The sequence below is a fragment of the Dryobates pubescens genome, chromosome 1 (assembly GCF_014839835.1).
Source record: "Dryobates pubescens isolate bDryPub1 chromosome 1, bDryPub1.pri, whole genome shotgun sequence".
Classification (NCBI taxonomy): Eukaryota; Metazoa; Chordata; class Aves; order Piciformes; family Picidae; genus Dryobates; species Dryobates pubescens.
Window position 1 is genome coordinate 26,910,676 of NC_071612.1, and position 27,217 is coordinate 26,937,892.

The 27,217-nt window shown below is 49.7% G+C and overlaps 1 protein-coding gene across 3 annotated transcripts in view; it reads left to right on the plus strand.

Annotated features, from left to right (window-relative positions):
* CRACD (capping protein inhibiting regulator of actin dynamics) overlaps window positions 1–27,217 on the plus strand; it is a 112,891-nt gene that overhangs the window by 36,246 nt on the left and 49,428 nt on the right. For all 3 annotated transcript variants that reach the window (XM_054163155.1, XM_054163138.1, XM_054163144.1), the window contains exons 2-3: window positions 13,821–13,966; window positions 26,935–27,006. In XM_054163155.1, the coding sequence (XP_054019130.1) occupies window positions 26,982–27,006 (25 nt within the window). In that variant the 5' untranslated portion in view covers window positions 13,821–13,966; window positions 26,935–26,981. The remainder of the gene's footprint in view (window positions 1–13,820; window positions 13,967–26,934; window positions 27,007–27,217) is intronic.

Here is a 27,217-nt window from a genome sequence, read left to right on the forward strand (position 1 = left end):
CACCCTGGGACAGGACAAGGGGCAATGGATGGAAACTCCAGCACAGGAAGTTCTACCTCAACATGAGGAGGAACTTCTTCCCTGTGAGGGTCCCAGAGCCCTGGAGCAGGCTGCCCAGAGAGGTTGTGAAGTCTCCTTCTCTGGAGCCTTTCCAGCCCCATCTGGATGTGTTCCTGTGTGACCTGTGCTGGATTGTCTGCTCCTGCTCTGGCAGGGGGGTTGGACTGGATGGTCTTTGAAGGTCCCTTCCAACCCCTAACACCCTGTGAGCCTGTGATATTGTGGTTTGTTTTTTTTTTTCCCCCTCCCAGACTCTTACAGCTTTGTCTGTTGGGAAGCTATTGGAGAAGAAATTTTGGGGTATTTTCCCCCCCTTCAAGACCAGTGGGATATACCTTGGCTCTATTTTCGAGCTCCCCATTCTCCTACATTCACTTTGATGGCATTTAGCTCTCTGCTGTATTTCTGGAGCAGCTCCCCACCCTTCCCTTCTTTGTTTCACACCACAGAGTCTGGGGTTTCTGTGCTGTTGTCCCACTGTGTGGAGCAGAACAGACACACACATCCTGATCTTGCCTGGCACAGAATCCCCTCTCTCCAGAGCCCAAAGCAGCAGCTCTGTGCCTCAGCTGACAAGGCCTCCTCAGAGCATATGGTTGTGCTAAAGGCACTCCACTTCTGGGATGTGAGGTGGGGGTCTCCATGCAGGAGGGGCAGCAGCATGTCAAAAAACGGAATCAGGCTGCTAATAGGAGGATTAGGTTGGCTTCCTTTCTTGCTGCATCAGCCTTTAATGCTCAGACACAGGGTGGCTGGGAACCCTGCCCTGCAGTTTGAAGGTTAGTGGTGTGGTCAGGCTGGAGGTTGACAGCTGGCTCTGGGCTGCTGCTGACCTGCCTGCTGTGCCCAGCGGTGCTCAGAGCAGCTCAGGCTCACGTGTAGGCAAAGGGCAGCACCACCTGCAGATCAGCTCCTCTGTGCTCTCGCTGCTGCTGACAGTGTATCCCAGCAGAACATCTTTAGCTCCCACAGGATCACTCTGTTCTCTTCCAAGGCAGAGCCTTGTGCTGCCTGCGTGCTGCCACCCACTCCAAGAGGAATCTGTTCCCTTGGCGCTGGGCTGCTGCTGCTTCTGCTGCTGCTAAACTACAATGTCTGCCGCTTGGGAGGGTGCCCTTGCCGTGCCTCTTTCAACACACATGAACTGCTGGAGCTCTCTCAACTAGGAGGGGCCATTTGAAGACAGAGGTGAAGTTTAATCCAGGGTTTTAGATCACTGCTTTGGATTCTCCCAGACTCTGAAGCGTGGTGTGCTCAGCCTCTCCAGCTGAGCAGCTGAAGGTTTGCTGGAGTTCATTCACCTGGGCAGTAGGAATGCTGAAGATGTTCTAACTTCACACTGTTCAGAACCCCAGGATAAAATGAAGATACTCTCTCTGAAGGGTTGTTCATTGTACCAGACATGAATCACAGAATTGTCAGGGTTGGAAGGGACCTCAAGGCTCAGCCAGTTCCAACCCCCCTGCCATGGGCAGGGACACCTCACACTACAGCAGGTTGCTCACAGCCACATCCAGCCTGGCTGCAAAAACCTCCAGGGATCAGCTTCATTTGGTCTGAGATGTATCACAGGGAACAGATTCACAAACTGCATCTGGTTGGAAGGGACCCTCCAAGGTCCTCTTGTCCAACCACCCTGCAGTGAGCAGAGACATCTCCAACTAGATCAGGCTGCCCAGGGCTACATCAAGTCTGACCTTGAATGTCTCCAGGGGTGGGGCTCAACCACATTTGTGATCAGCCCACAAGCAAAACTCCTGATAGTCATTCTAGGATGTGGAGATCTGGGGATAAAGTTTCTTTCTAAGATTTCCTTTGAGCAAGTGGAAATCCTATGTTCCTGGTCTTCAAACTGCCCTTTTCCTGGCTGCTACCCAGCAGGGGAGTTAAGAGTCCTCTTTGAGAATCATAGAGTCATTGAGGTTGGAAGAGATCTTTGTGTTTGCCAAGTCCAACCACAACCCAACCACCATGGCCACTACACCTTGGCCTGCAGCTCCACATCTACAGCTCCTTGAACAGCTCCAGGGATGGGGACTCCACCGCCTCCCTGGGCAGCCTGTTCCAACCCCTCACCACTCTCTCACCAGAGAAGCTTTCTCTCAGGTCCAACCTAATCCTCCCCTGGCACAACCCAAACCCATTTCCTCTCACCCTGTCTCTGGGTATCTGGGAGAAGAGACCAACCCTAGCCTCACTCCAGCTGCTCTCAGGGAGCTGTAGAGAGCAATGAGATCTCTCCTCAGCCTTCTCTTCTCCACACTGAGCACCCCCAGCTCCCTCAGCTGCCCCTCAGATGATGCCCTCCAAACCCCTCCCCAGCCTCATTGCTCTTCTCTGGACACCCTCCAGCACCTCCATGTCTTTCCGATGCTGTGGTGCCCAGCATTGAACCCAGTGCTGAAGCTGTGGCCTTGTACAGGGGCACCAGCAGTGCCCTGCTCCTGCTGGACACACTGAGTTTGATCCACTCCAGGATGCCCTTGCCCTTCTTGGCCAGCTGGGCACACTGGGTGGTAACAAATCTTTTGCACTGTTTTTTTCCTAACATTTCAAGTCACTGGATGGGACTGCTGGGATTTGGGGTTGTGTCCCACTGCCCCTCCAAGGGCACCGCAGCGAGGCAAGGCTCCAGCTGGATGCCTTTACAGCCCACAGAAATGGATGTTTGCTCTTCTTTCTTGGAACTGGCAAACTCCCTAGCCTAGATGGAATTCAGAGTCCAGCTCCTAGATGAAAAATGTTCTTCTCTCTTTCTTTTTTCTTTATGCACTGTAGTGGAGCCATTACTGCTGCCTGTTCTGCTTTCATTTTTGTGATGCTCTGGTGGAACTGCTGCTTGTGGATTCATATCAGGAGCTGATTTCACCTGCATCTTCAGCAGTAGTTAACATAACAGAGGAAAGCACAGAACAGCTTGGTTATTTAAATGTCTAGGCTTCCCTGCTTGAAATAATTCCTCCTCTATTTATAGCACTGGAGGCATCTGAGGTGACATTCTAGCACCCTTTTAATGCTTAATGTTGAAGGGTCAAGGGTTTGTCTCCCTGATTCTGTCTTGATAGCAGATCCTTCACACACCAGAGGATGTCTGGGCTGAGAAAGAGCAGGCTGCAGCCTTTACCCATCAGAAGTGCAGCAACTTCATTGCAAGGCAGCTCAGCATGGAGTGGAGCTCAGTATCTAGCTTGTAGCTGTCCCTAGGCTGTAATTAGGTTTGAACAGCTATCTGTGACCTTTCAGATGTTACTTAGACATTTTAGGTGTTTAGATAATCTCACCTGAGACAAATTTCCCCACATTTTCTGACCATGAGAAAGTTTGGAACAGTTCCCCTAACCCTGAGCTGAGTGTTGGGAACAAGAAAGCTTTTATCCTTTCTGCACTGCCATGGCTGCTGCCCTGCCCTCCTGCCTGCTCTGGTCCCCTCAGCTCCTCACTGCCCTGTCATCAGCATTCAGCATCTCACACCAGCAGTGTTACACAGCAGTGCTGAACCTCACCCAGCAGAGCTGCTCAGAGGTCTGTCCTCACAGACAACTTTCCAAATGGTCTCTTCACCCTTTGCAGCAGCTGCTGCCAATATCACAGCTTGGGATCTTGGGACAAGTCACATCCATCACAGGACCACAGTGTATTCGAGGTTGGGAGGGACCTCCAGAGATCATCCAGTCCAACCCCCCTGCCAGAGCAGAATCACCCAGGGCAGGCTGCACAGGAATGCATCCAGGTGGGGTTGGAAAGGCTCCAGAGAAGGAGACTCCACAACCTCTCTGGGCAGCCTGCTCCAGGGCTCTGCCACCCTCACCATAAAGAAGTTTCTCCTCATGTTGAGCTGAAACCTTCTCTGTTCAAGTTGGTCTCCATTGTTCCTTGGCTTATTGCTGTGCACCACCCAAAAGAGCTTGGCCCCCTCCACTTGACACCCAGCCCTCAGCTATTGATAGACATTGATCAGATCCCTCTCAGCCTTCTCTTCTCCAGACTGAACAGCCCCAGGGCTCTCAGTCTCTCTTCCCAGGGGAGATGCTCAAGTCCCCTAAGCATCCTCCTGGCTCTCCCTTGGACTCTCTCCAGCAGGTCTCTGTCTCTCTTGAGCTGGGGAGCCCAGAACTGGACACAGGATTGCAGCTGTGGTCTGAGCAGGGCAGAGCAGAGGGGGAGCAGAACCTCCCCAGCCCTGCTGGCCACACTTTGCTTGCTGCTCCTCAGGATCCCATTGGCTCTCTTGGCCACCAGGGCACATTGCTGTCCCATGCAGAACTTGCTGTCCACCAGCACTCCAAGCTCTTTCTCCATGGAGCTGCTTCCCAGCAGGGCAGCTCCTAACCTGTACTGACCCTGTTAGGATAACCATGCAAGTGCCTTGTAGTGTCAGAAAGTTTTGTGAGCCCCCTGCCAGGCTGCACAGAAGCTAAAGGTGGCTGCTGGCTGCTCCCTGCATCTGACACAGCTCAGCACAAAGATGTTCCTGTGCCATGTTCCCTGCAGGGTTAGCTCAGAGGTGATGGAATAAAAGCCCTGCTCTTGTTCCAGCTGTGAAAGAAGACAGGAGCACAATTGATTTCAGTTGCAGGAAGAGCTGAATTTCATCAGGAGCAAGCTTTAGAGGAGCCCACAGCTGCTGTCCTGCCCCTTTCCCTGCTGCCTTTCCCTCTTGGGCAATTCCAGTCACAGGACACAATCATTTGACAAATGTCTGACAGAGAATTTAGGAACAGTTTTAAAGGTATCAGCCTCTAAAGGCTCAAAGCTGACCCAAGGGCTGGAGCAGCTCTGCTGTGAGCACAGGATGAGGGAGCTGGGGGTGTTCAAGCCTGCAGAGGAGAAGGCTCTGGGGGGACCTCAGAGCTGCCTGCCAGGACCTGAAGGGATCCTGCAGGAAGGCTGCAGAGGGACTTCTCCTCGGGGTGTCTGGAGAGAGGCCAAGGGGCAATGGTTTGAAGCTGAGGCAGAGCAGGGTTAGAGTGGAGCTGAGGAAGAAGTTGTTCAGCAGGAGGCTGCTGAGACTCTGACCCAGGCTGCCCAGGGAGGCTGTGGCTGCCTCCTGCCTGGGGGTGCTGAAGGCCAGGCTGGATGAGGCCTTGAGCAGCTGAGTGTAGCTGAGAGGTGTCCTTGGGCATGCTGGGGAGGTTGGAGGAGCTGAGCTCTGAGCTCCCTTCCAGCCTGAACCATTCTGTGCTTGTCTGACCCAGCTCACCCCAAATGCTTTCAGGCTGTGGCACAGCCCCCACTGCACTGCAGTGAGGAGGTCAGGCTGGAAGCTGTTGTGAACACAGGAGCCTCCATCTGCTGTGTGGGCACACAGCTCATGTGAGCACAAAGACTTCATGGCACTCAGGAGCTATTCCTGTTTCAATACCCTTCCATGCTGTCTTCAAGTGCTGCAGTTCCTCCTCAGTCTGCAGCAGAGCAGAGGAATCTGCTCATGCCAAGCCCTCACCCTTGTGAGCACACTTGGGCATTTGAGCTGTTTCCAGGCACCACTCTCGTGACAGCTACGATGAATTCCAGAGGAGCTGACAGAAGTAGGTTGCTGCTGTCCTAAATAAACACTGATAATATCTCCTGTCTGCCCAGGTGAGGCTGCAGCCTCTGGAGAGGGAGGCAGTGGAAACTTGGGAGATGTTTGGTATGAAAAATTTACTTCCTCTTCCTTCGAAGTGGGAAGGAGAGAGGCTCAGGGCACTTGGGGAAAGAGGCAGTGGCAAGAATTTGAGCAAGAGTAAATGCTGCAGAAAGGATTTGGCTCAGGCAGCAGAGAGGGGTTCATATAAAGTGGCCTGACACAGATATTTTTTGCCTCTAGTGTCCTTCTCCTAAACCTTCTCTCCCACCAGTCTCTGGTAAAATGAAATACAGACCCAAACTGGAGACTACAAAACACAAACCTGTGCTAAGCTCAGCTCTCCTTCAGTGCAAACCCAGGAGGGATAGCTGCAGGGCTTGGTTCATGCAACCAAACTATGTCTGAACACTGCATGCAAGTCTCACATAAGAGGTTCCTTTTCCTCCCCAAAGCCTGGGCTGGTGTGGCTGTCTCTGCCCTGAGAGGCTTGCAGCTCAATTTGCACAAGCTGCCATGACAAAGGGTTTTCATCCAGCTTTGCTTGCCCCACTTCCCACCCAACCTCTTCACTCCTAAGGATTGTTTTGAGTTGTTTCAGAAGAAAGAGACTTCTCACTTCTGGGGAATCAAATCACAGGCTCACAGGATGTTAGGGATTGGAGCACACTGCTGACATTTAAGGCTCATTCCCAGTTCCAGGGATTCACAACTCTAAACCCTGCTTTCCCAAGCAGCTGCTGCCGAGCTCTGTGCAAGGATGCAGTGCTTTGGCAAGGAGGGCCCTGTCCCAGCCTGGGGCTGTTGAGTAGAGGTGATAACACCTCCTTTGCACTTTCACACCTTCCCTTTGGGGTGGTTTTTTCTTGTGGTGAGCTTTCCTAAATTAGGTGGCTCATTCTGACAAGGAGACAAAGCTTTTCTGGCACAGGGAACTCAAGCTAGAACAATCTGGCTGAATTCCTCAGAAGGATGCAGGTTACATTTGGAGAGTACTTCATCTTCTTCCTTAATGCATTTGATGGCATAATCCCTCGGGACAGGTCTCCAGGGGCGAGGAAGCTTTCAGATGCACCTCTTCAAAGCTCTGTCTCCATTAATAACTTCATGCCAAGAGAAGATCTACAACCAGGAGGGTGCAGTTTATAAACTAAAGACACCTAAGGGAGTAGCTTCTCATTCAGTTGAGAAGTCCATCTGTGTGCCCCCTAGAATCATAGAACAGAGAATGCTTGGAGCTGGAAGGGACCTTAAAGGTCCTCTGGTTCCAGCTTCCCCTACCTCAGGTTGCTCAAAGCCCTATCCAACCTGGCCTTGGGCACTTCCAAGGAGGAGGCATCCTCAGCCTCCCTGGTCACCCTGTTCTAGTGCCTCACCACCCTCAGGTGAAGAGCACTTTGAAGGCTCTCTCTTTTATAACAAGTTCAGAAAGCAGCTGAGGGGTGTTTTGAATTCTTTATAACCAAGAGAAGGCTAAGCCTGAGCGCAGCACTCATGCTGTGAAGGTACCAGCAGAGGTGCTCAGGTGTTAGCTCCAGGTCACACTTCTGCAGTGCACTTGTTCATCTCTGCCAGGACACTGACCCTGGTGTGTGCATCTTTGCATTCCTTCCTCTCCTCTCTTGATTCAGATTGAGCTCTGAGTGAAACATCTGAAAGCATCTATAGCCCCCATGCCTATCAGATATTCTTGTTCTGTTATAATTAGCAAACAAGGCTGAAGGTCTGGCTCTGAATCCCAGCTCCCAGTGCTGCAGAGGTTGGGCTGTCACCCAGGGATGTGTCTGGCCCTAGAGCTCTTGCTCTTTCTCTGGCTTTCTTCACATCAGGAGTCTTACCTTGCTCCACTTTCCATGCACATTGTTTTCACCTTGGTATTCTATGAGTGAGCACTTGCAGCCCAGAGAGCCAAGCAGAGCCTGGGCTGCAGCAAGAGAAGTGTGGCCAGCAGGGCCAGGGAGGGGATTCTGCCCCTCTGCTCCACTCTGCTGAGACCACAGCTGGAGCTCTGGGTCCAGTTCTGGAGCCTCTATTGCAAGAAAGGTCTGGAGGTGCTGAAAGGTGTCCAGAGAAGGGCCACAAGGGTGAGCAGAGGGCTGGAGCTGCTCTGCTATGGAGACAGACTGAGAGTTGGGGTTGGTGTCCCATGGGCAGGGACACCTCACACTACAGCAGGTTGCTCACAGCCACATCCAACCTGGCTGCAAAAACCTCCAGGGATGAGGCTTCCACCACCTCCCTGGGCAACCTGTGCCAGTCTCTCACCACCCTCATGGGGAAGAACTTCCTGACATCCAATCTGAATCTGCCCATTTCTAGTTTTGCTCCATTCCCCCCAGTCCTATCCCTCCCTGACACCCTCAAAAGCCCTCCCCAGCTTTCTTGCAGCCCCCTTCAGATACTGGAAGGCCACAATAAAGACTCCTCAGAGCCTTCTCTTCTCCAGACTGCACAATCCCAACTCTCTCAGTCTGTCTCCATAGCAGAGCAGCTCCAGCCCTCTGCTCATCCTCATGGCCCTTCTCTGGACACTTTCCAGCACCTCCAGATCCTTCCTGCACTGGGATGTTGTAACTCACTCTCCTCTCTCCCAGTTCCCAACCCAAGCCATTCTATGCTTTTGAGTGTTTCTAACATTCATTCTTTTCACTGAAGGGAATCTATTTTTTTTTCACATGACAGACTTGCCCAAGCTTGGAGCTGCATTTGCCTCCAGCACACATGCTAGACTGGTTATTTAGGCTCACTGAACCTAAAGCAAAGATGGAACGAGCTGGAAACATTCACTCCATGCTTGCATGTAAAATGCTCAGGAGTTCTATTCTGAGATCCTGGCAGCAAAAATCTGGGAGTGCAATTTCAGCTTGTGTTTTGGTGCTTCTGAAATAGAGGCCACAGAAATGGAGTGAAAGCTTCTTAGACATTTCATTTAAAAATAGGTGGTGAGAAGAACATTCCCAAATTTAGCCAAATGATTCAGCTGCTTGGGGTGGGCCAGCAGCAGCTCTCTGCTTTGCTCACCTGCTTTTGTTTCCCCTGCAGATCCCCCATGTGTCCTGCTGTTGGGAGTGGCAGGCAGCTTCTGTAGCTGGCATTTTTGCCTCCCTGCTCATTTGTTCCAACAATTCCTCTACTGTATGAATTCTCTCACAGTACCACAGAACATTAGAGGTTGGGAGGGACCTCCAGAGAGCATCCAGTCCAACCCCCCTGCCAGAGCAGCATCACCCAGGGCAGGCTGCACAGGAATGCATCCAGGTGAGGCTGGAAAAGTTCCAGAGAAGGAGACTCCACAACCTCTCTGGGCAGCCTGCTCCAGGGCTCTGCCACCCTCACCATAAAGAAGTTTCTCCTCATATTGAGCTGAAACCTTCTCTGTTCAAGTTGGTCTCCATTGTTCCTTGGATATTGCTGTGCACCACCCAAAAGAGCTTGGCCCCCTCCCCTTGCCCCCCAGCCCTCAGCTATTGATAGACATTGATCAGATCCCTCTCAGCCTTCTCCTCTCCAGACTAAACAGCCCCAGGGCTCTCAGTCTCTCTTCCCAGGGGAGATGCTCAAGTCCCCTAAGCATCCTCCTGGCTCTCCCTTGGACTCTCTCCAGCAGGTCTCTGTCTCCCTTGAACTGGGGAGCCCAGAACTGGACACAGGATTGCAGCTGTGGTCTGAGCAGGGCAGAGCAGAGGGGGAGCAGAACCTCCCTAGCCCTGCTGGCCACACTTTGCTTGCTGCACCCCAGGATCCCATTGGCTCTCTTGGCCCCCAGGGCACATTGCTGTCCTATGCTGAACTTGCTGTCCACCAGCACTCCAAGCTCTTTCTCCATGGAGCTGCTAGGGACAAATCTAGCTACATACATGAGCTGGAGTTTTTAATCCCTAGTAGCCCAGGGAGCATTTGGTTCTCCAAACACCACCAAGAAACAGCAGACTGCAGGATGCAGGATGCAATTGCCCCATTTTTCATTTCCTGCTGTGACAAGACACCAGCATCACAAATCCCAAAGGATTGAACTGTTTCTGAGCATCTTGAGCAATGCTTTGTGGTTGTGTCCTCTTCTGTGCCCAATGTCACTTCCATGTTGTTACTAACCTAGAGAGATGAGAGCACTGAATAACTCCTGCCCTGCTCTTAGGCAAGGGTGGAAATGAAGATGTGAGACATCCCTCAGTGGTGATGCTTGTGTGTTGAACATCATCTTGGGGAGGTCTTGTGAAGTCACCATCCTGCCTCCTCTGAATTCCCCTTAAAGAACTGCTGTGCTTCTGGTGCCATTAGGAGCCTGCAGTGATCAGGACCATTTGAAGCAGCTCAATTTCTTGTACTAGGGACTGCAGAAGCCTCTCTCAAATGCCACAACCTGCAACTCACCAGACCTGGCTCTGGGTGCTTGGGGCCTATGATCACCCCTTACTTCATGTAGCAGAAGCTCCTCCCCTGTGCCTTTTCCTTGCCTGACTCTGCTGCAAGCCACAGGATGAACCTTGATGACCTCTGTTAACAGTCTTGCATCATTTACCAGCTCAGACACAATGACTTTGTGTTCTTAAAGGCTACAAAATGTGTTTTACTTCTGTCAAGTGCTTCAGGCAAGCCTGGGATGAAACAAAGAGACAAGACAGGGATCTCCCTCTCAGCTGTGTAACTGTGTCCTTGCTTGTCCTCAGAGGCTTCTGCTTTTTGCCACCAGTGACCTGTGGTGGCTGAGATGAAAACACAAAACCTGTCACAAGCTATCTGCTACAGCATCAGGATGGATGCTCTTGTGTTTGCTGCCTGCTGGTGCATGGCATTGCTGACTAGAAGACTTCCTACCCATGCAGAGTGTTGCTTGTATGCCTCTCTAGTTACCCAGGGGTGAGGTGAGGTGGTTCATGAACGATTTATGTTTAGACAGGGCTTTTCTGCAGCTTCCAAGGCAGGCAGCAAATTAATGTCTGCACAGGCAAGTAACCTGCAGTCAGTGGTTGGTGATTTCTCCACAGAGGGAGGAGGCAGTTCAAGAAAATTCCCTTTTCCTTCTAGTCTTGGATCTACACTGAGGTCAGACATCATTGCTCCATGAGGCCTGTGCTGTCTGTGCACTTTGTGACGTGGCATTACCCAAGAACAAGTTTCTAAGGCTTTTCTCTTCCTTGTTTTCTTTTCCATTTCAAGCTCTTTTGGTAGGTTTTTCACTTTTGCTCTCGTGGAGCAGGATCCTACTCCACAAGCAGCTGTGCAGCCTGCAGTGCAGAATTCAATTTAGAGCAAATAAAGGGGCAGGGGACATTGCAAATGGGTTTTATAGCTGTGTTTGGAACTAGTGTGGAGATGCAGTCAGGAATGATGCTTGTAACCACAGAGCAGTGCTTTTAATTTCACTCTAGATGGATGGAAAATAACTGGAGGAGTTTCACCATCATAAAAGATCTTGCAAGAGTTGATGACCTTCTTTTTCCCCTCCCTGGACATCAGAGGTTGCAATTGGCACAATAAAGAGAGAAGCAAAAATGTGCATCCTGGCAGTCAAATGAAGAGAAAGTAATGCTTCACATTTTTCTCTTCCAGAGAGCAGTAGAAGAATTACTACTTGAGGTGATTCTTGAGACAGAACATGATACATAGCTATAAAAGAGAGGAAAAACCCCAACCTACCTCTTCTGAAGGCAGTGTTAGCTCTAAAGGGTGTGGAAGAGCAGCCAAAGCCCAGGAAGAGGTTGGGTTCTCATTTATCCCTTGCCACTTTGCACCTAAATTCTGACAGTGTTAAGCATAGCTGAGCACTGCCCTAAGGGGCACTCTTTGAGCAAGCTCCCTGTGCCTAGGGCAGGTTGAGGTTAGCCAGGCATGCTCAGGGAGCTGGACTAGATGGTCTGAGAGAGAAATTCTCCCTGGCATCCTACCACACAGGGAGAGGAACAGTTTTTGTTTGGATATGGTTGATGTTCAACACAATGAAGGTGAAACTCCAGCCTGCTGTGGCTGTGCCAGGGCTCTGTGGTGTGGTAGTGCCCTGCAGAAGTGCACCTGCTTGCCTGCTGCAGTGCACCCACTTCACAGAGCCACTCGATGGGCTGGGCTGGAAGGCACCTCCAAAGGTCATCCAGTCCAACCCCCTGCAGTCAGCAGGGACATCCTCAACCAGATCAGGCTGCCCTGAGCCTAGGCAAGGAGCTTTATCCTCAGTAATGTGCAGGTCAGAGTTTCATTTACTCATGCATATATCCCTCAGCATCTTTAGATGCAGCTTTGCTAGGCACCTGTGCCAATCTAATCACCCCCCCAGTGCCCCTGGCTGTGCTGGGGGAGTGCAGAGGGCTGCAGGACATGCAGCTGCAGTGGCTCTGTGTGGCTTTGGCCCTGCAGAATCAACCATTCTCATATTGAGACCTGGAAAGGTTTTCTGAGAAGCCTGTTCCTGCCTCTGAGTTTGGGAGAGCAAAGCTTCCTTCTTTCTCAGTCTTTCTGCATGGATTTCATTTTCCCTGTGCAACCTTGACTGGAGAGATGACTTTCTGATGGTGTCTGCCTGACCCAGGAAAATCACAGTGTCAGTAGTGGTTGTTCTGCAGGTCTGTGGGGGTAAATCCAGTTTGATCCTGTTTACTCACGCCAGTGTTTGGCTTCTGATAAATAGAGCTGTGCTTGTAAGAGGAAAGAAAGGAAAAAGAAAGTTTTCCTGGGTTTGTTTCCTACCCTGGAAATTATTTTCCTGGTTTCTTCTCTTCCATTTTCACATAATCACAGACTGGCTGAGCCTGAGAGACAAACCTAAGTCCAGCCCACATGCTCAAGTAGGGTCACCTCCAGCTGGTTGCCCCGGACTCTCTCCAGTTGAGTTTTGAATATCTACTGAAGAACTTCTTCCTCAGCTCCACTCTAACCCTGCTCTGCCTCAGCTTCAAACCATTGCCCCTTGGCCTCTCTCCAGACACCCTGAGGAGAAGTCCCTCTGCAGCCTTCCTGCAGGATCCCTTCAGGTCCTGGCAGGCAGCTCTGAGGTCCCCCCAGAGCCTTCTCCTCTGCAGGCTGAACACCCCCAGCTCCCTCAGCCTGTGCTGACAGCAGAGCTGCTCCAGCCCTTGGAGCATCTTTGTGGCCTCCTCTGGCCTCACTCACAGTATCACCAAGGTTGGAAGAGACCTCAAAGATCACCAAGTCCAACCTGTCACCCAAGACCTCATGACTAGACCATGGCACCAAGTGCCACATTCAATCCCCTCTTGAACACCTCCAGGGATAGTGACTCCACCACCTCCCTGGGCAGCACATCCCAATGGCAAATGACTCTCTCTGGGCAGAACTTTCTCCTCACCTCCAGCCTAAACCTCCCCTGCCACAGCTTGAGACTCTGTCCTCTTGTTCTGGTGCTGCTTGCCTGGGAGAAGAGACCAACCCCCACCTGGCTACAACCACCCTTAAGGTAGCTGTAGAGAGCAATGAGGTCTCCCCTGAGCCTCCTCTCCTTCAGGGCAACTCCAGCAGCTCTGTGTCCTCCTCCTGCTGGGGTTTGGTTTTGGTTTGGGTCTTCTGTTTGTTTGTTTGGGTTCTGGGATTGTTTGCTTTGTTTTGGGCTTTTTATTTGGTTTTGGTTTGGGGTTTTATTTAGGTTTTTTGTTTGTTTGGGGGTTGAAATTTTGCTTTGCTTTGGTTTGTTTTTTTTCTTCTGTTTTCCAGTAAATCATTTAAAAAGCTTTTGTTTTTTTTTTTGGTGCACATTCTGCTGGGAGGAAAAAAAATCCAAGTTTGGATCAGCTCTCAATTATTAGATATTTTTTGGTTTTTCCCTCTGGGGAAGCTAGAGTCCAGTCCTGCATTTTCACTTCAACCCCCCTGCCGCCAAGCTCCAGTATAAACAGTGAGAGATTTGTCCTGAGATATAATTGCTGCAGAACTGCAGGCTTGGGAGTGTTTGGAAGGGAAAATAAGAAAGTGTTGCTGTTTCACTGGGTAGGAAGGGTAAAGAAAGACCATTTTGTGTTAAGGCCTCAGAGGGAAATCTGAAGCTAATGAAAATTTCTCAGGTTGCAAGGTCTTTTTTTCTCCCCCCTTTTATTTTTTCCCTTCTAGGCTGCAACCATCCCAAGCCATCTACAAGACAGGACTTGCTCAGCTTCTAAGTGCCCCTCAAAAGAAGGAAAACAAACAAAAATCCTCACAGACCAGGCTGGCAAAGGTGAACTAAAATTCTGCCTTTGCCTTTTGTGCCTAGAGAGCCTGGGAGAAGAAGAATGTTAACTGCTGGTCCCTAGCACTGTCTCCTGATCTGGGATCGCTCTGCTGGAGCAAAACCCCCGCTGCAGGGAGGGGGCAGGACTGTGTGAAAGCAGAGTGCGCCACACTCCACCTAACCCAAAGGTAAGGCAACACTTTCCTGCTGGTCCTGTAGCACTCTACGTGATGTCTTCACTTAATTCATTGAGGTGAAGGCAAACTCTGGATAACTGAATGCTCAAGTGCTGGTTTTAACCTGCATGCTCTGACTGAGAAACAGCAAGAAATCAGCTTTTGAGATTTAATCCAAGTGTTCCTGTACTTAAAACTGATTCTTGTGTAGCTTTTGTCTGTACTCTGGGGGGGAAAAGGAAGCAAATCCTCTGCACAGAAGCAAATCTTTCCTTTCCTTTCAACCACTGGAGGTATTCTCAGCCATGCAGAGACTGATGTAGTCTCCAGCCTAGCAAGCAGCTCTGGTTTTGCCCAGGCAGACAGAGTGTGTGTGGACTGCTGCCACTGGGGCTGGTGCTAAGTCACAGACCACCACTCAGGCTGCTGCCAGAACACCTCTGCAGCCTTCTCCCTTCTGCCAGCTTTTGGATTGATTTGCTCTGTAGAACCTTTACAACTCTGCTGCCTGGGAAGCTTCCCTTCTGAAAACTGTTGCAGGGTTCTCTGCAAGTGGAATGGCAGCAGAAAAGTTTGCTCCATTCACATTTTCTTTTCTTTTTCCTTTTTTTTCCCTCTTTTATTTTTCCCTTTGTCCCTTTTTCCCTCTCCCCCTTTTTCCCCCTTTGCCCCTGTTTCCCTTTATTCCTTTGCCCCTTTATTCCTTTGCCCCTTTTTTTGCCTTTCCCCTTTTTTCCTTTTTTCCCTTTTCTTCTTGTTTCTTTTCCCCTTTTCCCTATCTTCCTTTTTTTCTTTTTCCTTTTTCCTTTCCCCCTTTTTTCTTTTTTTCCCCTTTTTTCCTGTTTCTTCCTTTTTCTTTTTTGTTTTCCTTTTTCCCCATTTTCCCCTTTTTTCATTTTATTTCCTTTTTCCCTTTTATCTTTTTCTCTTTTTCCTTTTTCTCTTTCCCCTTTCTCCTTTTTTTTTTCTTTTTTTCCTTTTCCCCCTTTTAAAGTTTTTATATTTCTTCCTTTTTCTTTTTACTATTTTTCTTTTTCCATTTTTCCATTTTCCTTTTTTTCTTTATTTAAAAAAAAAAAATTCTTGTTTTTTTCTTTTCTCTCTCTATCTTTTTTCTTTTCCCCTGGGAAGAACATTGCAATTGCAAATGATGGGTCATAATGTCTTTCTAAAGCAGCCATGCTGGCATGTGGTCCCAGGGCAGATGTGTTCATCAGGGACTGCCCCTGTTTCCCTTTGCAAACAACCCAACATAGTTTTCTTATTCCAAGTTGTTTCACGTGGCTTAGAGAATCTGTCCCAGCCAATACTGCCTTAGAGTCACAGAACTGTCAGGCTTGGAAGGGACCTCAAGGATCATCCAGCTCCAACCCCGCTGCCATGGGCAGGGACTCCTCACTCTAGAGCAGGGCTGGGGCTTCTACCACCTCCCTGGGCAACCTGTTCCAGTGTAAGTTATTAGCTAGCCAAAAGTCCTGCCTGTCTTGCCAAACTGTGTGTTTGGCCTGTGTCCTATGGCAAAAGGCTCAATGATAAACAGCTACTGACAGCTCCCCTGGAATGATCAAGCTGAAAGACCTTGGGTGGTTGTTGAGAACAAAAAGGTTCTGTTTTCCCGAGGTGGTCACAGCCATGAGGACATCTTTCTGCCACCAAAACCTACCACACCTCAGCTGAAGGCGTTTCTGGAGCACCAGGATGTGTGATGGTGCCTGTTAATGTGTTATGGGTAGGACATGTTCCTATTCCTCCAAAGCAGGTCGGTGTGAAGTGTGCCAGCACCAGTGGAAAGTGCTCGGTGGAGGCAGGCTGCTCCCCAGGTGCTCTCTCTAACCTCCTATTTCCACCCTGCTTGTGTGTAAGACACTTAGAGATTCTGAGCTGTCCTCCTTCTGTTTTCTTTGAAGAGGTTTCCTTTTTACAAGCACTGTGGCACTTTCCAGATGTGATGCCCAGTGAAATACAATGCCCCTTGGCTTAAAACACAAATACCCAAAGAGCAGCCTCCCAGAGTGGTCACTTACAACCTCCCCTCCCAGCTGGCTGCTGTGAATGTCATAAACAGAGGAGGCAAGACACATTTCTGTGTAGCATCTGCAGCTCATTTTATTTTCAAGAGAACTAAAGCTACATTTCCCCCCCCCACCCTGTACCCAGTGTTCTTTCCTAACCCACCCCCAGATCCTGGTGTTAGAACAGGCTGCAGAAAATAGGACCAACATTTGCTTAGGAAATCATTTGTACTATGACTAAGGATTTAGCTTTCCCCATATACCCTCCTTGTGGGAAATCTTCTGTAAATGTTGTGGTGGTCAAGTGCACTGAAGTCTAATTTTGGTTTTAATAAAAATGTGGGTTGGGTTTTTTTTCTCTTTTTCTAGCTCATTTTACCATTTCTAGGTTAAAATGTTCAGCCTCATGTTTATTGGTGCCCCTCTGTCCTGTTTCTCCAGAGACTTCAGGCTCTTATTTGTTGGTGCTCCTCTATCCCACTACTCCAGAGACTTCAGTTTCCCTTGAAGTTACACTTTTTGGTTTTAATCCTAAAAAACCCCAAACCCCCAAAACAAACAGACCAAAAAAAAACCCACCAAAAAAGGGGGGGGAGGGGGATATGATTTATTTTAAGTCCTATTAAAGTTTCTAACTTCATTTCCATCATCCAAAGCTTCTTCCCCTCCATCCCTATTCAATTTTCTTGTTGTGTTTTCCTTCTCTTGTGCTTTACATGTACCCAGTGCAGATTTCTGTCTTGCACTGACAGATCATTGAGGGATGCATTTGACTGTGTTCCTGCTGTCACTTTGGTGGAAGTCCAGACCAGAAGGATTGAATGCAATGAGTCACTGGGCAATAAGTAGCTATGCAATTAATCCCTTTCCTCCTCTTAATGAAGCAGAGGTGCTGCCAAGAAGAAGAGGCATTGGTTTAGTCAGTGTTAGGTTGTAGCACTTGTTCAGAGCAAGCCCTGGTTTTCTGGATGTCTGGATGGCTTTTTGTGTTACACTTCCCATGAGTTTCAGTCAGACTAAGCCTCAGTGTGAAAAGCCCCTTGATTTGTGAACCCTCTACATAGCATTAACCTGAGTGAATTGGTTACCTCCTCAAGTGTACCACCACAAATCCAGTCAGTAAGTATCTCACTGTAAACAGACTCTGATTTCATACCCACTGCAGCTCAGCCTTAGCTCACTGCTGTGCAGTGTTGCTGGAAGGTGTCCAGAGAAGGGCAAGGAGGCTGGGGAGGGGTCTGGAGCACAGCCCTGGGAGGAGAGGCTGAGGGAGCTGGGGTTGCTTAGCCTGGAGAAGAGGAGGCTCAGGGGAGACCTTCTTGCTCTCTACAACTACCTGAAGGTTGTAGCCAGGTGGGGGTTGGTCTCTTCCCCCAGGCAACCAGCACCAGAACAAGAGGACACAGTCTCAAGCCGTGCCAAGGGAGGTTCAGGCTGGATGTGAGGAAGAAATGCTTCCCAGCAAGAGAGATTGGCCATTGGGATGTGCTGCCCAGGGAGGTGGTGGAGTCACCATCCCTGGAGGTGTTTAACAAGAGACTTGATGAGGCCCTTGGTGCCATGGTTTAGTTGATCAGATGGTGCTGGGTGATAGGTAGCACTTGGTCTTGAAGGGCTTTTCCAACCTGGTTAATTCTGTCCTGTCCTCACCCAAGCCCAGTGCAGGAGTGACTTGAGACACCAGAGAAAGCTGCTCATATAATCTGTGGTTTGCTCATCTCATACCTGTGGCCATGCAGAGCTGGGAGCTGGGTTAGTGAGCTGCAGAGCTCAGCTGGGTAGCACCATGAGTGCACCCTGTGAAGAACTCCTCTAAGTCACTCAGCTGTGCCACCTCTGGCTGCCCCATGGCCTTCCCCAGTGTGTCCTTCCTACAAAGAGCCAACTGTGTGGTCTCCTCCATGACCAGAGAGTAACAACCAAGAGTCACAGAATCACAGATTGCCAGGGGCTGGAAGGGACCTCAAAAGCTTCTCCAGTCCAACCCCCTGCCAGAGTAGGAGCATCCAGGGCAGGTCACACAGGAACACATCCAGGTGGGGTTTGAATATTTCCAGAGAGGGAGACTCCACAACCCCCCTGGGCAGCCTCTTCCAGGGCTCTGTCACCCTCACAGGGAAAAAACTTTTCCTCCTGTTTCCATGGCCTCTGCCTCAGCTTCCACCACTGCCCCTTGTGCTGGCATTGGGCATCCCCCAGCAGAGCCTGGCTCCAGCCTCTGGGCACTCACCCTGCACATCTTTAGCAACAGCAATGAGGTCACCCTCAGGCTCCTCCTCTCCAAGCTCCAGAGCCCTCAGCTCCCTCAGGCTCTCCTCATAAGGAGGATCTTCCACTGCTTTCATCATCTTTATGGCTCTGAACTGCAGTCTTTCGAGCAGTTCCCTGAGGTCCTTCCTGAACTGAGGGGCCCAGAACTGGACACAATATTCTAGATGCAGCCTCAGCAGGGCAGAGTAGAAGGGAAGGAGAACCTCTCTTGACCTACTGACTACAGCCCTTCTAATCCACCCCAGGATGCCATTGGCCTTCTTGGCCACCAGAGCACATTGCTGGCTCATGGCCAACCTTCCATCCACCAGGACCCTCAGGTCCTTTCCCCCTTCACTGCTCTCCAACAGGTCAGTGTCCAGCCAGTGAAGAGTGCTGTAGGCAAAATTATCTGAGGGCAAAAGGTGGATTTATACTTTCTCCAGTACTTTTAAAACTGGGTCAGTTAAAGGAATCCCTATAGGTTTGGGGATTTGGGCTTTTTTTTTTGGTGTGGTTTTCCCCTACATGGAAGTTTTGAAGTTCAAATTTGGATCTTACAGAGTACTCAGGGATTCAGGTTTATAGTCATCCAGTCCAACCCCCTGCATTCAGCAGGGAAATCCTCCACCAGATCAGGCTGCCCGGAGCCTTGCTGAGTCTGACCTTGAACACCTCCAGGCATGGGGTCTCAGCTACCTCCCTGGGCAACTGTTCCAGGGCTCCACCACCCTCATAGTAAAGAACTTGTTCCTCACATCCAATCTAAATCTCTTCTCTCATTTCAAACTACTGTCCCACATCCTATCACTGCAGGCTTTTGCAAACAGTCCCTCTCCAGCCCTCTTGTAGCCCTTCAGGTAGTCAGGCAGCTTTAGGGCCCCCCCAGAGCCTTCTCTTCTCCAGGCTGCATGCCCCCAGCTCCCTCAGCCTGAGCTTGCAGCAGAGCTGCTCCAAGTCCCTGATCATTTTCATGGCCCTCCTCTGGACCTGCTCCATCAGGTCTACGTCCTTCCTGTGTTGAAGGCTCCAGAGCTGGATGCAGTGCTCCAGGTGATTAACAATAATAATGATGATGATGATGATGATAATAACAATTATTATTATTACTATCATGATTGTAATTATTATCATCCTACTCCTATATTTTTCTACCTATATTATACTGCATGTAATTCTATATTGTGATTATAATCCTCCTATGTACCATAGGCAGTAAAAAGAGTTTTACTGAGCCTGTTCATGTAGTTGTTTACTCCTTGGTGAAATGTGAGGCCTGGAAGCCAATGCATTCGGGCAGGCAATTCAGAGCACTTCACTGTAACACAGTGCAGAGCACTGTAATGTTTAACACCATTAATGCAGTGTTCATGAATAGCACTGTTTGCTTCTGGTGTTAAACAGAGACATTGCAAATATTACTTACAGTATTTACTACATAAACATGTGATATGATTAGTTGTTTCCAGGAGTGAGAGGAGGAAGGAATGCAGACAGGGAGATGGAAAATGAGTTCTGCACTCTGTGACTTTCTTATTATAGGACCCTGCAGAGCCTTAGGGGTATGGCTTACTGCATTTTGCTATCATCTGGACATATTAAAGATGTTATCATCTAACACCAGTTCTGCCCTCACAATACTGCTCCTGCACAGTTCCAAAGCAGTCTGAGATGTGAGACATTCTACTCCCTGAATGCTGATTTAAAACTCAGGGCAGCTTAACCCTGTGTTTGGTTTCACAGCATCACAGTACATCAGAGGTTGGAAGGGACCTCCAGAGATCATCCAGTCCAACCTCCCTGCCAGAGCAGCATCACCCAGGGCAGGCTGCACAGGAATGCATCCAGGTGGGGCTGGAAAGGCTCCACAGAAGGAGACTCCACAACCTCTCTGGGCAGCCTGCTTCAGGGCTCTGCCACCCTCACTGGAAAGAAGTTTCTCCTCATGCTGAGCTGAAATCTTCTATGTTCCAGCTTGTACCTGTTGGTCATTGTCTTATTGCTATGCACCCCCCAAAAGAGCTTGCCCCCCTCCACTTGCCCCCCAGCCCTCAGCTATTGATAGACATTGATCAGATCCCTCTCAGCCTTCTCTTCTCCAGACTTAACAGCCCCAGGGTTCTCAGTCTCTCTTCCCAGGGGAGATGCTCAAGTCCCCTAAGCATCCTCCTGGCTCTCTGTTGGACTTTTCTCCAGCAGCTCTCTGTCTCTCTGGAACTGGGGAGCCCAAAACAGTATTGCAGCTGTGGTCTGAGCAAGGCAAAATAGAGGGGGAGGAGAACTTCCCTAGACCTACTGGCTACACTTCCAAAATCTCAGTGGCTCTATGAATGTCTTGTGCTGTACTACTTCTTTCAGCAGCATTTGAAACCCAAACCACCCACCATGGCTGCAGCTGAAAGTCCTGCTAACCACAGTGCTCACTCTGAGCTACTGCTGCTTCAGGTGTTGTAAACAGAAGCATTCTGGGGGCTGCAAATTAAAGAGACAGAACACATTTTCATTTTATTTACTGAGGAAGCTTGCTTGCTCCTCAGAAATTGCTGCAAGGAATCTGCCCCTGCCTGTGTCTGAGAGTCTGTGAGCTGATGAGGCTGCTTGTGCTGCAGGTGGGGCTCCCAGTGTCTTTCTGGTGCTCATTTGCTCACCTGGGCTGGCAAGATCCAAGCATTTGTGTAGGAAATCTCTGTTACAGCGGGATTTGATTTAGTATTTTCTTCTTTTGTTTCCCTTTCCTTTTATCCCCCCCCCCCCCCCCCCCCCATCATTTCAAGCTGTAGCAATGTTCAGCTTGATTCTGGTACTCTGTCACCAAGAGAGTCCTAGAAGCTGGTGCTGAGAAACAACTCTGTATTCACTTTATTCTGCCTTTTAAGTGCAAACCTCCTACCTTGTCAAGCTGAAGCTTCTTGCACTTCCTGTGTGTCTCCAGTGGTTTAACAGACTTTGTTGAGAAACTTTTCCAGGTGCTGAATCTAAACTTTCCCTGGCAACCTTTTCTCTGAGAAAACTCTTAGAGAGCTCCTCATCAGCCTCCCTCCTCTGATTCTTGCTCAGTCTCACAGCAAAAATTAAAGTCTAGCACTGCAAACTGCCTTTAAGGATTGAAATGATCATCTTTCCTATTCCCAAACTTGAGGGATTTCCTCTCTTAAGCTATAAAAAGAAAGCTGCCTGAAGGAATCTCCAGTGCTGGCAGGAAAGCTGGATCATAAAGGAAATTCTTGTGCTTTCCAGGAAGTTGCTTGAGGATGAATTAAACCGAGTACCTCAGGTGGGGTTTTGGTGTCTTGGCTGCATACATCATCAGTGAGAACAATGCCAGCTGTGTATTTTACTTCTGCTAGCTAAAGTGTTATTACATAGGCTGGAGGCATCTTATTTTCCCTAGACATATCCCTCATGGAAACTAGCCCCCTGCCCAGCAATCTTGCCCAGCAACTTTAAAGTGAACAGGCTAGAAAACAGGTTTTGAAGAGATTATCTCAGGGAAATGAAAGGCATTTGTCATTGCCTATAGCTGAACAGCTTGGAAGTCACATTGAGCACATAAAGGAAATCCCTATAGGCTTTGTGATGTCTGTACAGAGCTGGGAATGGGCAGGACTCCAATTCAGTCACTTTAAAGATGGTAGGAATGGGTCAGAATGAAGGGATACTGAAATTTCTAGGTGAGCAGGACTCCAATCAGTTTCAAGATGGAAGGAATAGGTAGTGAACACTGAAATTCCTAACACATTCCCTGAGGAGACTGAAGTGCCTCTTAGCCTGCAAGGAAATCTGCTCTATGCTGAGCACTGCTCAGAGCAGCAGAAGCTAGCAGTGTTCCCTCTGGCTTGGAAGGTTTCTGTTCTAAGTGAGCTACGAGGTAGATGTGCAAGACTATCCAAGGTCACCCCACCCATGGTGTTTCTCATGTCAGTGCGACAGAGCAGATCCAGGCTACTCATCTTTCTCCTGGGTGCTTGGCTCTGGCGGTGGCAGCAGGGTGTACAAGCAGCAGAAAGACTTCTGGGGGCAAGACTTTGTTGTTTGCATTAAAATAAGATGCTTGAGGGAGGATTTTCAGATGCCGGTTTCTCCTTCTGCTTCCCAGAAGCTTGGAAGCACTCTGCAGTGCTGGCTTGAAGAGTTAAAACACTGCTGAAAGTTGTCTCCAGAAAAGTCATTGTGCAAGCTCACAAACTGCCATTTTCCTGCTCACTTTGTGACCTTCACTTCAGACATCCCCACAGCCACGGAGCAGTGATTGTGATCTTTATTTAGGATCCACATCTAGCTAATCCTGTTTAAATCCCCTCTGCCTCCTTGCTTTCCTCCTTCCTCTTTTCCTTCTGTCAGCCCTTCCTTCATCAGCCTGCCTTGAAGGCGCAGGGTGGATGAGTCAGTGATGGCAATCTGTATCTGCTGAGAGACCAACTGCCTTTTAGGGCTGGCAGTAGCAAGCATTAGCTCAGGAAGCTGCTTTTGGAGCACTTCTGACATCTAGAACTCTCTTTTATTAGCTCTCCACTGCTGTGCTCCTCTCTGTTCCAGCAAAGCAGGATCTCTGGGGTTGGTTATGCCTTAAAACAGCAAAAGAGCTCAGCCCTTGGCTGCACAGATAGAATCAATCACAGAACCATTCAGGCTGGAAAAGACCCTCAGCATCACCAAGTCCAACCATTAACCCTGCCCTGCAAAGTTCACCCCTAAACCATAGCCCCAAGCACCACATCCAAACCACCTTGAAACACAGCCAGGCTTGGGGACTCAGTCACCTCCCTGGCATACAGTCCCAGTCTGATGGAGATCCAGACTGGTTTCATCTTGTGTTGTCCCCAGCTTTCCTTTCTTGTTCCCTCTACAGCTGTTCATTCATCTTTGGTCACCTGAACCTCCCTCTCCTCTCCTACTCTGCGCACCCAGGGAAGCCTTAACACCAACACTGCCAGAGCACGTGGCACTGGATTTTGCTTTTATGTTGCTTGCCAGTTTGGTGAGAAGTTAACAACTGCATCTCTCCCCTACCAAAGAAAGAAGAGGCTGTAGATACCTAGAGTGAGAAAAGCTGGAACTCCAGGATACCTGGTGAGGAGATCTGTCACACTGCCACCACCAGCCTGAACAGGCACAGGATCACAGAATGGTCTGGGTTGAAAGGGACATCCAAAGGTCATCCAGTCTAATCCCCTCTGCACTCAGCAGGGACATCCTCAGCCAGATCAGGCTGCCCCAAGCCCTGTCCAGCCTCACCTTGATTATCTCCAGGGATAGGACCCCAGTAACCTCCCTGGGCAACCTGTTCCAGTGTTCCACCACCCTCGTGGTGCAGAATTTGTTCCTAACATCCAATCTAAATCTGCTCTGCTCTAGTTTGAAGCCATTTGCCCTCGTCCTAAAGCACAAGATGCTTCTGAAGCACCACAAATGCCACAGTTGCTCCTTGTTCTGCAGCTGCAACCACACACACTCAGATTAGGTTGGAGGGGGTGAAGAGGGAGGGAACATTTTTTTTCCCCCTCCCTCTTTAAGTCACTCTTCATCTGTAAAGCCAGGAGAAAGATGGAAGGGTAAGACATCCTGGTGCTGTTCTGTGCTCCTTTAGGGGTAGGAGATGCTGGTGCTGTTCTGTGCTCCTTTAGGGGCAGGAGCTGCTGGTGCTGTTCTGTGCTCCTTTAGGGGCAGGAGGTGCTGGTGCTGTTCTGTGCTCCTTTAGGGGCAGGAGGTGCTGGTGCTGTTCTGTGCTCCTTTAGGGGCAGGAGGTGCTGGTGCTGTTCTGTGCTCCTGTAGGGGCAGGAGCTGCTGGTGCTGTTCTGTGCTCCTGTAGGGGCAGGAGCTGCTGGTGCTGTTCTGTGTTCCTTTAGGGGCAGGAGCTGCTGGTGCTGTTCTGTGTTCCTTTAGGGGCAGGAGCTGCTGGTGCTGTTCTGTGTTCCTTTAGGGGCAGGAGCTGCTGGTGCTGTTCTGTGTTCCTTTAGGGGCAGGAGCTGCTGGTGCTGTTCTGTGTTCCTTTAGGGGCAGGAGCTGCTGGTGCTGTTCTGTGTTCCTTTAGGGGCAGGAGCTGCTGGTGCTGTTCTGTGCTCCTTTAGGGGCAGGAGCTGCTGGTGCTGTTCTGTGCTCCTTTAGGGGCAGGAGCTGCTGGTGCTGTTCTGTGCTCCTTTAGGGGCAGGAGATGCTGGTAGTGTTCTGTGCTCCTTTAGGGGTAGGAGATGCTGGTGCTGTTCTGTGCTCCTTTAAGGGCAGGAGCTGCTGGTGCTGTTCTGTGCTCCTTTAAGGGTAGGAGATGCTGGTAGTGTTCTGTGCTCCTTTAGGGGCAGGAGATGCTGGTGCTGTTCTGTGCTCCTTTAGGAGCAGGAGATGCTGGTGCTGTTCTGTGCTCCTTTAGGGGCAGGAGATGCTGGTGCTGTTCTGTGCTCCTTTAAGGGCAGGAGCTGCTGGTGCTGTTCTGTGCTCCTTTAGGGGCAGGAGATGCTGGTGCTGTTCTGTGCTCCTTTAGGGGTAGGACATCACAGTCTCACAGTACATTAGAGATTGGAAGGGACCTCCAGAGAGCATCCAGTCCAACTCCCCTGCCAGAGTAGGGTCACCCAGTGTAGCCTGCACAAGAATGCATCCAGGTGGGGCTGGAAAGTCTCCAGAGAAGGAGACTCCACAACCTCCCTGGGCAGCCTGCTCCAGGGCTGGTGGTGTTCTGTGTTCATTTAAGGCTGGGACTTGATGTTATTAATAGTTCTGTGTTCATTTTCATTCATCAGTGAAAGCCTTGGAAATGCTTCTGTCTCTTTAAACTGCTGTGGCATTTTGTGCTGTGTCTACTACTGAACGTGAAGTTATCTGAGCGAGCAGAAGAACTCCATGAGTGTTGAGGTGTGAGGTGACCTCACGACTGCTGAATGCTGTAGCACTGCTTATTCAGCTCTACTCTTCCAGCTGCTCAAGTGGTTTTTATTTCTGGGCTGGTTGTGTAATAGAATTTTTCCTGAAACGTGAAAATCACAGCAAGAGAAGTTGGTTAGTTGAGACAACCTGGTAGAGATGTAGCTGCTCACAGGTAAGACAAAGCCAGAGCAAAATTAAAGAGACTTTGTGGCTCAAGAGAAAAGCAGCAGCACCTCCCAGGTTTCACTGTGGAGCAAGGATGTTGATCAATACAAGAGAGGCTTCTTCCCAGCTGAGAGTTGTGGTGTGGGAACACGAGAAGATGATCATTTTGTCTTTGCTTGCACACAGACAGGGCTTCACAGAGGTGTTGTGTTGAAGCGTCTGGGAAAGTCCTGTTCCCTGCCTGCCTACAGAAGGCTATGTCATGGCTGGTAGGTGCTTTGCTTCCTCTGGGGCCGAGGTGCACATCTCCCTTTGACCCTTTGTGGGTTTGCCACTGCTGAGGACTGTGCCCTTGGGGGTGTTCAGCTGCAAATGGGACATCTCCAAAGAAACCAAACTGATCTCTCAGAGTTCACTCAGTGGGCAGCAGGCAGCCTTGCTGGTTGTTGTCTGAAGAAGCAGACTGGAGTTGGAGGACTGTGTATGTACCACTGCAAAGGACACAGGTTGCCAGACTTCTTCTGATGGCTTCAGAGGTTTTCCATTTGGACCTCCAGCATTTCAGGGACAAATGAGAGAGAAGCCCAGCTAAGCTTCTTGAGAGCTCTTTTTATTGCCTGTGGGATGTGCTTCCTCTAAATAACACATCCCACCTGTTGTGTCCCTTCAGAAGCTTCCTGCCTTCCACTGAAGTGTTTGCTTTTAGCCCGGTTCATTGTCTGCCAATCTCTCTCAAACACCTTTGGGATCTGAGGGCCCAAGGCCAGCCACTTGTTGCTGGTCTTTGGTAAAGCTTGTGAGAGATGACTGTGAGCACATGCCATGGGAAAGGCAGCATTAAAACCTTGATTTCCTCCAGAGGGTTCTACTGCACTGCCAGGCTCCTGGGAGATTTGCAAATCAGACCACTCATTTGTACACCAAACTGCAGATCTCAGAGCCTGGCTCTTCCCCTCAGACCCCGGCTGCAAAGATCCCTTCATGGAAGTGTGGCACCTCTGCCTCCAGAGCACAGAGAGGTACTGTAGTAGGCTTTGGCTCAGCTGGTGCCGACTGAGAACTGCATAATGAAGTCTTTCTAAAGCTTTTATATTCAACACTTCATTTCTCTCTAGCAGGGATTTGCATCGTTGTTGCTTCTTTTATGCTCAAATGCTTGTCTCCATCCATAGGATGCCTCAGCAAATAGTAGTCCTGGAAAAGGCAGCCTCCAGATTTCATGGTAATTAATGGCATGAAACTGCTCTTGCAAAGGTGAAAAACATTTCTGGTAATACAGTGACAGGATTGTTCTGCCTTTTCAAAACCCACTGCTGTTATTCACAGCCCCCCTCAAGAGCTGCCTACTGTTGCAGGTGTGCCTTGTCTGCCTTGTGGAGAAGGTAAGCTGGTTTTTGCTGGGGAAGTCTGAGCAGAAGGCAGTTCTAGAAGCCAGTTACCAAGTGGACATGGCACGAACGGTCAGGTCTTAGCTCTCAGCCTGCAATCACCTTGCACGTTAAAAACCTCCCCGAGCGTTTTCCACGGGGAGAGTGCTGAAGGGCAGCAGAGTGCTGGAGAACACAAATGAGTCTCTTCCCACAGCCTTCCCGCCACACTGCAAGGTGCCCTTCAGAGCTCTCTCCACATCCACAGCAGAGCAAGCCAAGCAAACCCTGCTCTTTGGTAATTCCATGGCTTTTGTTTCTTCCTCAGAGAAGATCAAGTCTGGAGTTTCTCTGACTTCATCTGAAACTGTAGGCATGATCAATTTGTTTAAGAAACCTTGTAAGTACTCTCCTGGTTCTGTGGGTCCTGGAGCACACCATGTCCTGTCTTTTGAGAGCTCACTGTTCAGTTTCTGTGGCTTAGTCTGGAGCACTCGGAGCTGGCTGGGGCAGGGGGGAATGTGCTGTGCTTATCGTTCTTTTAAGCAGGAGCTGCTGCTGATGTTCTGTGCTGCTTTTGTCCATTCTGATGGCAGTTGCAATGAGCAGTC